This window comes from Atta colombica, unplaced genomic scaffold (assembly GCF_001594045.1).
Source record: "Atta colombica isolate Treedump-2 unplaced genomic scaffold, Acol1.0 scaffold172, whole genome shotgun sequence".
NCBI lineage: Eukaryota > Metazoa > Arthropoda > Insecta > Hymenoptera > Formicidae > Atta > Atta colombica.
The window spans coordinates 48,868-59,031 of NW_017259263.1; the positions used below are offsets into that span (position 1 = coordinate 48,868).

The following is a 10,164-nucleotide window of genomic DNA, read 5'->3' on the forward strand; positions in this document are numbered from 1 at the left end:
AAGAACTCGAAAGAAAAAAAGAATACTCTTATTGTTAATAACTATTTAAAATGGCAAGTTTGAGACGAGATTCATTGTAGAAATAATACTTCGGTCAAATGTCAAGTTTACATTCTCAAAGAAACTAATGCTCTGTACGGTTTAGGACCAGCCGTGACACCATCCACAAAGTCTTGCGTGGTTGGTCGTGACTCACCGGGTACTACCGAGAAGCTGAATGCCTGTAGCAGCGTGGCTATTATGATGAAAATGTTGCTTTTAGCTAATGTTTCTCCCATGCAATGGTGTTTACCTATAAGTCATAAATTATTCACATTTAAGATTAAGCTTATGATTGTGCTTAGATTTTATATATTGGATGATAAACTTAATTCCTGCCGTTTTTTCATCTCTAAAATTGATTTGTTTCGAAGAGAAGATGAATGAATACCTTAATCAAAGTAATTTCCTCCATTTTCTACTTTTTCTCTTCGGAAACAAAATAATCCTACGACGGTAGAAACACGGTGTCTTTCGAGGCGATCCATTCATCCATCCATTTTTAGATTTCTTCGCAACTGGAGAAGTGTCCGTAAGTGCGCGTCGCATCGACTGGAAGAGATGGTAATCTGATGTGCCAAGTCTGGAGAGTACATTGGATACGGGAGAATTTCCCGTTTTCAAGTTGTAGAAATGGCTGCGTTCAGCAGCATATAACAGTTTTGCAACCGTTTTATGATTCTTTGCTGAGATTGGACCATTCCTCTGATATAAAAGCATAATCCAATCAGCGAAGAAAACTTCCAACAGTTACAAAATAAACGTTCTGCTTCACACACGCTTTTCACACATGCGGTTGAATGTTATCATGTAACAAAATGACTTTGTGTCGATTGTCGGCTATAGATGATCCTTTTTGGATCAACTTATCGGCATAATTGTTATTGACAGCGATCAGCTATAATGGTTTAATTTGGATTCAATAGCTAATAAAGCACATTCTCCCATCAAATGCAGAGCAAGGTCTTAGGTCTGCAAATATTCTTCTTTGACATTGAAGTTGGCTAGAGTTCACCCCTAATTTTCTCCGTTTGGGATTATCAAGATAAATCCATTTTTCATCGCCAGTCACGATGCGCCACAAAAAACTTCTTTTTCTTTGCCTAGCAAACAAAGAAGACGCGATAGACAAATGATTCAAAATGGCATTTTCTGACATCTCATGTGATAACCTCTCTTTTCCTTATGAATTTTTCTTATGGCATGCAAGTGTTTTGAGATGGTCATTGGAGTAACATTTAACGCTATCGACAACTTTAAAAACGTTTGACCTGATGGATTTTCATCGAGCAATTCTTGCAGCTCGACATCTTCAAATTTTTTCGGCTGTCCAATATGTTCTTTGTCTCTCACGTCAAAATCATTGTTTCGGAAACGTACAAACTAAACTATACATGTTCTTTTCGATGAAGTTTCATCATCATACTTCGGATAATAGGCGATGCGCTTCAGCTGCGGTTTTCTTGAGGTCGAAGTAGTGAAGAAACACATATCGGAAAAACAGCTTATTGTGGTTCATTTTCAATCGATTGGAAAATCTCTTTGGCGTTGAGAAATCTAATCTGTGAAGACTGAATCACTTTTAGCGATGTCTAAAATACAAAAGACATACGACTTCGTCGAAACTGGCCAGGGTTAGATCCAGTACCCTTTAATAGCGAGCGGCAAGAATTTAAGTTTACCACCTAATTTAATTACCATCTAATACGAGTTTTATAGTAAATATATACACACACACACGCGCGCGCGCGCGCGCACGCACGCACGCACGCACGCACACACACACACACACACACACACACACACACACACACGGGAATGTTTCCTCTAACTTGACTATCTAAAATATCTCCATTGTTTTTAATGATATGAGAAAAGAAGAAAGTTGTTTGATTCAAAGGGGCACATATTATGATGACCAAAAAATTTTTCTCAACGTCAAATTTTTTGAAATTTCAAAGTCATTTCCATTTTTTTAAATGAAATTATATGATTTTTTTTCATAATATAATTTCTCTAATTATTCTAAATATAAAAGTATTAAGATAGTGATATCAAAAAATCAATAGTTTACAAGATACATATTTTTTATTCTGGCATAAAATATTAAATAACTCATAAATTATTAATTTTTTAATAATCGTATCTTAATATTTTTTTGAACAGAATAATGAGATGAATCAATTGGTGGAAAGAAAATATAGTAATAGTTTTAAAAAAATGTATGCAAAATGAATAATTTTTTAAAATAAATAACTGTGTATAAAGCAAAATAAAATCGATTTTCTTTTCACCAATTTGGTATTTTCTTGTATCATTTTCTTGTATTAAAAACAATGGAGATATTTTAGATAGTCAAGTTAGAGGATTCGTATATAAAGAAGGAGAAAACATACCGATGCCGAAAGGAAAATATTTTTCTGGCGTAATGATATTGCCATTATTATCGAGGAATCTTTCTGGCCGAAAGTCTTCCGGATCATTCCAGGATTCGTCCATGAGTATTCTATTGAAATTTGCAACGAGCATTGTGTCCTGAAAACGACGATATGCACATATTTTATATATATTACTTATAATAACCATTCGTATCTTTTTATCTTATTAATTTACAAAATGTTAAACCTTTTACAATGTTACCTTTGGTATCTTATGACCGACGATGAAAGTATCTTTTAATGCTCTATGTGGGACACTCAAAGTGCGGCCAACGAATACTCTTATGGACTCCAGCACGATAGCTTCAACATATGGCATTCTAAAAAAATAAGAATATAATTATTCGATAAATAATTCTTGTTCGCGATTAATTCTTCCGCAGTTATAGATATGCGAGAGTGATTACAATGATGTTTACTTTGGTTTGTCAGCCAATGTGGGAAATCTGTTACGGCCAGTAACTTTATCTATTTCTTCATGGGCCTTCCTCTGAACCTGCGGGTTCAATATTAGATTTAAAAATCCGAAGCCGAGTGCTTTCGAAGTTGTCTCGGAGCCCGCTATGAAGAGATCCACACAGATCGCTAATAACTGGGACTCTAAAATTATTTTATTATTATATAAAAAACTATTATTTAGTGGTAATAATAATGTATTTGTAAATTGTATGCTTTCAAGTACCAGAAAATGTATCGCTACAATTTTTCGAATTTAGCACAGTCAGGTAGACATCCATCAAATCTCGCGGTGCGTTTGATAAAAATGTGTTTTTATGATTATACAATTCTTCCTAAAATAGGAATTATTAATTTTCAATAAATTGTTTAATTAAATAATATCAAAAGGCTCAATGAAAATAAAATAAGAATATGAAAGAGAGCTACAAGTATTTTTAAAAAAACCTAAAACGAATATTTTTAATTTAGATAGTTAAGTCATATAAACAAAAACAAATGTTTCGTACCCGATCATTTTCAATGTATTGGAAGTACAAATTAGTTCGGTCCGTTTCCCTAAAGATGATTCCAGCTGTTGTGAATGATTCATAGTGACAACTGATTTTAGTGTTTTCAGAGAGGTTAAACATCTGCTAATAATATTCAGTTTATATCGCTTTGAGTTTCATACAAAAATCTTGATTTTTACTGTGTTTGAAATGTCGAATTTTGTGTTAACCAAGCAGCATTTGCGGGAGGTTTTGATTTTCTGTTTTAATTGGAAAAAAAATGTGGCTGAAGCCCATCGAATGCTTGTCGAAGTTTATGGTGACTGCTCCAACTGATAAATCATGTAGAAAATGGTTTCGACGTTTCAAGGATGGAGATTTCAGCGTTGAAGACGAGCCGTTCTGAATAGCCAAAAAAATTCGAAGACAAAAAATTAGAGGCATTACTCGAAGAAGATCAGAATCACGCAAGAGGAACTTGCAGAATCATTGGGGATAACTCAACAAGCCGTTTCTGTACGATTGAGAGCCATGGGAATGATTCAAAAACAAGGAAATTGGGTGCCTATGAACTGAAACCGAGAGACATTGAAAGGGGATTTTTCACTTGCGAACAGTTGATTCAAAGACAACAGAGAAAAGATTTTTTGCATCGGATTGTGACTGGAGATGAGAAGTGAATATTCTACAACAATCCCAAGAAGAAAAAATACTATGCTAAGCCCGGTCAATCGTTGCTATCGACATCAACACCACAGCCGAACATTCATGGTTCAAAAATCATGCTCTGTATCTAATGGGACCAAAAAGATCTTGTTTACTATGAGCTGCTGAAACCTGGCGATTCCATTACGGGCGATTGGTACCGGCTACAATTGATTCTTTTGAGCAATTGCGAGAAAAACGGCCGGAATACGAGCAAAGATACGATAAAGTTATTCTTCTTCATGACAATGCTCGGCCTCACGTCGCTAAAGTAAAAAAATATTTGGAAACGCTCAAATGGGATGTTTTACTGTACTCGCCGTATTCTCCGGACATTGCTCCTTCTGATTACTGGTTGTTCCGAAGGATGCAGCACGATTTGGCAAGTCACCGATTCACTTCTTTCGCAGAAATCGAAAATTGGCTCCAAAATTGGATCGCCTCCAAAGACGAGTCATTTTTTCGAGATGGAATTCAAAAATTGCCTGAGACATGGGAAAGAGTAGTAGGCAGCAATACTTTACTTGATCTGTTCATTCATTTTGTTTTGAAATAAATGCATTTTTGAATGGACCGAACTAATTTGTACTCCCAATAAAAAGTTGGTTATAAAATCTCTCAAAAAATATATAATAAATTATAAATTGAGGTCTAAAGTATTAAAAAATTATTAAGTCACTGATAAAAACTTAATTAATCGCAACTGTTGTATACAAGAAGTATTGGTCCAATCAATATTAGATCAATTATAAAATACGCGATAATTCTTCAAAAACGCAAAAATTCTTCTAAAAAATCGTATTTAATTCCAAGTGTATCAATTATCATATAATATAATAAGTTTTATCGTAATGTATAATAATCTTAATTATAATCTGCCCGATAAAAAAAATGGTCGCGATTACTCGTAGCCGGTAAAAAATATATTTACTACCTTTTTTTATGTTAAAAGTCCGACAACCATATCGGCACTTATAGCAATAATTTCTGAAATTAATTCATTTAAATAAATATATATAATAGTTCAACATCTTAACATTCAGACCGCAGTGGTTTCGTATTATATTTAAAGTAATGTATCTAATCTTTTCTGTGTTGATAGGTGTCATCTTTGTTGTGTGTATATGATGCGTTATTAATTGTAGTATCAGTTATCGTTTAATTTTTGATAGAAAGAGCGTATTTCAAAATGAATGTCACTTAAGCATCGCGCTTTGAAACTGTATTTTTATGTACACATCCAAAAGGACCGAAAATGTCTCAACTCGTTGCCGCTAAATACATCAAAATCGTTCATCCAAAAGTAGATATAACATTATATTGAAAAGTAGATACAACATTATATTGAAACAAAAACGGTGGATGATTTGCCAGAACGTGATTTGCCACAGTGTTTATCAAAAAGACATTAAAAGAGTTGTGAGCCTATTTGAAAAGTATAGTACATTGCGTCAAGGACAGGCAATATTAAAAAAAAAAGTTTAGAAATATCGTGCAATACTATAAAACTTGCTTGATCTTGGCATAAAGTGGCGCAGCATGATAAAGAGGCCAATGCTAATAGAAAAATACGTGAGAACACGATTCGCTTGAGCAAAAGAAAATAAAGATCGCGATTGGAGTCTTTACAGACGAAACATCTTTTTGGACACGTTCTATCCAACGATCCTGGTCTACCACCACTAATAAACTTGTCCAACGAATCGTTAAACACACAATAAAGCATGCTTGGAGCAATCCTAACGAGAAGTTTCATAAATTTGTTTATCGTTTACATAAGCGTTTGCAGAAATTCGTTGAGAAACACAAACGGTCAATAGAGCGTTCATAAAGCGGAAATTGCAACGCTGCAACGTTTGGAAGGCATTTTCTGACAAAAATAAAAAGTTTCACGAATGTTTGTTTAACGTTTACATGAGCGTTTGCAAAAATTTGTTGAAAATTTAGAAACAGCCAGTAAGATGTTCGTAAAACGAAAATTGCAACGCTGCAGCATTCTCTGAAAATAAGAAATTTTATGAATGTTTATTTGACGTTTACATAAATGTTCAGTTTAAGTATTGAGCCTGCTGAGACATTTTATAAAAAAAAGGTAGTAATAGAAGAATGTTTGCTAAACGGAGAAAAAACGCTTGTTATGGAATTGAGGAAAATGTTTTTTGGACTTTAAGCTGTTTGCGTAAAAGCCTTACAAAACATTTACTAAGATTCAATAATTTGCCACATTGGAACAGCGTTTGTTGAACGAAGAAAAATGCTTGTTTCACGGGGAAAAGCGTTTGCTAAATGTTTGAAAAGTCTGAATGAACTCTCTAAGGCGCGTATACTGAGCATCCTTTGGAAAGCGTTACTTTAGCATTACGAAACTTTCATGAAATAATATACTGTATTTTATAAGCATTCTGAAAGTGTTAAAATCCAATCCACGTTTTTATAAAGTTTGAAAATTCAAAAAATCGTCATAAACATTGTCATTATTTTATAAAGTTCCATATTTTCACCAGAAAAATTTGGTTACCTTTATTTACAGACAACTTGAACGCAGAAAAAATGTTAAAAACATATCAAAAGGCTCTGATCTAATTTGCTCAATGTTGATTTATCAATAAAAATAAAGATTGGATTCTCCAAGAGGTAATGTTTCAAAATCGAAGCAAGTATTGGAAAAAGCAAAATGACATCACGACGCTAAACTGACCATCGCTCAGTCACCCGATGCGAATCCGAATGAAAATACCCGATGTTTTGGTGTTATTAGCTATAGTAGAAATATATTTATCAAAAGAAAACTTCGTGTGACAGACACTCACTTTAAAATAATTGTCTGCCGAAATTCGACGCATTTGGAGATCCTTGCCTTACGCTATCAATTTAGTTTAGGAAAGTATTCTTCCAATCCATTATAAATATTAATGACTGGACCATTATTAATGTTAATTGCATTTTAATGTTAATTCTATAGAATATAATTATTATTATTTAAATGCTAATAAATAAATTTTTCATATAGGTCGATCATCTCTTACGGACAGACTGTATTACAAGCGGAGAAAGTAGTAAAAAATTGATAAAAAATTGTATCAATCATGCGATAAAACTCAAAAAGTGTTATTTTCAATTTTATCACACGATAGCTTCACTAAATTTTTTATCAATTTTTTATCAATTTTTTACTACGTTCTCTCTGCTTATAATAATTAAGATTATTATACATTACCTGTATGATAATTGATATACTTAGAATTAAATACGATTTTTTATTAGATGCTTTTGAAGAATATCACGTATTTATAATCGATTTAATATTGGTTGGATCAATACTTTTTGTATACAATAGTTGCAATTAATTAGATTTTTATATGATTTAATAATTTTTTAATACTTTAGATCTCAGTTTAATTCATTATATTTTTTTTATATTAGGTGTACAACTTTGTTTCCGCCGTTTTTTTTCCGAAATTCGAGGCTTTATTGTAAAAAACTGGTTATATATTTATGATTCAAAGTATTGTCCATCGCTGGCTACTACTTCCTCCCATCTTTCGGGTAGCGTACGAATCCCGCGTCGAAAAAACTGGTCATCTTTTGAGGCTATCCACGAATCGATCCAATTTTTTATTTCTTCATAAGACCGGAAGTGCTGGTCAGCCAGGCCGTGTGCCATTGATCGAAACAAGTGATAGTCAGAGGGAGCAACGTCTGGAGAATACGGCGGGTGGGGTAGGACTTCCCATTTCAACGTTTCCAAGTATGTCTTGACCACTTTCGCAACATGGGATCGAGCATTGTCATGCTGCAAAATCATTTTATCGTATCTCTCGTTGTATTGCGGCCGTTTGTCTTTCAATGCTCGACTCAAACGCATCAATTGCATTCGATACCGATCGCCTGTGATTGTTTCAGTCGATTTTAACAGTTCATAATACACCACGCCGAGCTGGTCCCACAGAGCATAACCTTGGACGTCAAAATCACTGTTCTTGAAGCGTTGAAACCATTCACGACACGTTCTTTCACTAACAGCGGCCTCACCATAAGTATTTGAGAGCATTCGATGAGCCTCAACCGCAGAGTTCTTTATATTGAAGCAAAAAATTAAAACCTCCCGCAAATGACGAGAATTTAGCTCCTAAAATGACATTTTCAATCGAGAATAACTTTATGATGCAGACACAAATCGACTAATGTTTCTATGGGATTATGTTGACAGATGCCCAAGTTTATTGTATGACGTCTATGATCTATTTATTTCGACCACCACTTACCGCTAAAGCTATCTATAGGAAAACGGCGGAAACAAAATTGTACACCTAATATATATTTAAATTATAATATATTTAAATTATTGTTAAGAGAAATTTTATAATCGATTTTTTGTTATTACATTGAAAATGACAAAATGTCTGTTTTTGTTTATATGCTTTAACTATCTAAATTAAAAGTATTCGTTTTTAGGCTCGTAGCTCTCTTTTATATTCTTATTCGATAATTATCTTCGAACATCCAGACACTTGTTTGTAAAATGATCTAATGATACATCGAATAATACATGTCTACTCACTTTTAAAAATGCCCAAAGTTCCTGATGTGTTTCTACAAATGCTTTATAACCGGACATTTCCGGCGCGATAAAACGTAGCAATGGAAAGTGACCGAAAGGCGCGCCGATCATATCGATTTCATTCAAAAGCTTTGTGAGGATTCGTTGTAAGTGCGTAAGTTCCTTGTCGCCAGCATCATACCTGTAAAAAACAGAAATTATCAGCGTTAATAATAAATTCTTTATATGTTCTTTAGATCTTAACTAGCGGAAGGATAGGAATAATCCACATGATCGATGTGAACCTTCTACCAGCCATCATCCTCCAAAGAGTATTCAATACAGTTACACCAAAGGCGTCGTGCATCGATATGATCATTCCTGCAGATTGGGAGACTTTTCTGACTTCCGCATATGCTTCGGCTTTCATATACAAGTCTGCCACTGTACGAGGTTTACGATTAGAGATTTTATCCTTGAATATATGAAATTCGTCATATAGCTTCAATTCATTCAGTTTGTTTTTTGGATCTTTCTGCAATTTATATATCTGACCAATATTGTTATTATTTATCGTTGTCATTTTTCGTGCATCAGCAGTTTCATAATTATAGCGGTTTTTAAGCATTTCCTTGAAATGTTCTACCAGCTTTAATGCCTCATCCTCGATGATTGTGAGCATGCTAGTACGACCAAAGCCAAAATCTCGCAAATGTCGTATGACGAAACGTCGTTGTTCCACCCATAGTTTATCATCTACTACGAGGAGACCTGATTACAAGTTATTATATAATTATCTCTCAAAATTCAACATATATCTTATTTGTTTTCTGAACAGATAATTTACCCAGTATGACACCCCAAGTTCTGGCTTTATAAAATGGTCCGTTTGGTCTGCCGTCACAATTCTTGTTAGTCAGCATTGCTCGTATGCTCTCTAGATCATTCATAATGACGATGCGATCCTGGCCGATCTTCAGACCCACTACAGGACCGTATTTCTTGCAAAGTGTCGAACAAGTCTTGAAGAGATATCCAGTCTCTTGACGGATACGTGCTACTTCCAATGCACAACCCAGAATAGGCCACCATCTTGGACCTGAAGATAATAAAAAATATTTGTTGTATAAAATAACAAGAATGAAAGGATTTTTAACAAGACTCGACTTTTACCTGGTGGGTATCCTTTTGGTTTTTGACAGCTTAAATATAGCAATAACAGTACGATTATTGCCAGTAGCATCGCTGTGGCGAACATTTTAGAAATCTAATCTGTAACATATAATATTCATAACATAATATTATAATAAATATTAAAAGGAGATAAAAATAATATGCAAAATATTCTTTATAGTTTTCTTTCTCAATTTTATATTATATATTATATTATTTTATATTACATGTATTACACACACACACACACACACACACACACACACACACACACACACACACACACACACACACACACACACACACACACACACACACACAC

General features: G+C 34.0%; 1 protein-coding gene across 1 annotated transcript in view; it reads right to left on the minus strand.

Moving 5' to 3' along the window:
- Positions 1-74: 74 nt before the first annotated feature.
- The window catches only part of LOC108686288 (probable cytochrome P450 303a1), an 11,556-nt gene continuing 1,466 nt past the window's right edge, over positions 75-10,164 (minus strand). Inside the window, exons 2-10 of the mRNA XM_018191514.1 lie at positions 9,843-9,941; positions 9,517-9,768; positions 8,975-9,440; positions 8,691-8,871; positions 3,160-3,268; positions 2,897-3,077; positions 2,680-2,797; positions 2,436-2,574; positions 75-292 (exon numbers count right to left, since the gene is read on the minus strand). Coding sequence (XP_018047003.1) covers positions 108-292; positions 2,436-2,574; positions 2,680-2,797; positions 2,897-3,077; positions 3,160-3,268; positions 8,691-8,871; positions 8,975-9,440; positions 9,517-9,768; positions 9,843-9,927 — 1,716 coding nt within the window. The 5' untranslated portion in view covers positions 9,928-9,941 and the 3' untranslated portion in view covers positions 75-107. The remainder of the gene's footprint in view (positions 293-2,435; positions 2,575-2,679; positions 2,798-2,896; positions 3,078-3,159; positions 3,269-8,690; positions 8,872-8,974; positions 9,441-9,516; positions 9,769-9,842; positions 9,942-10,164) is intronic.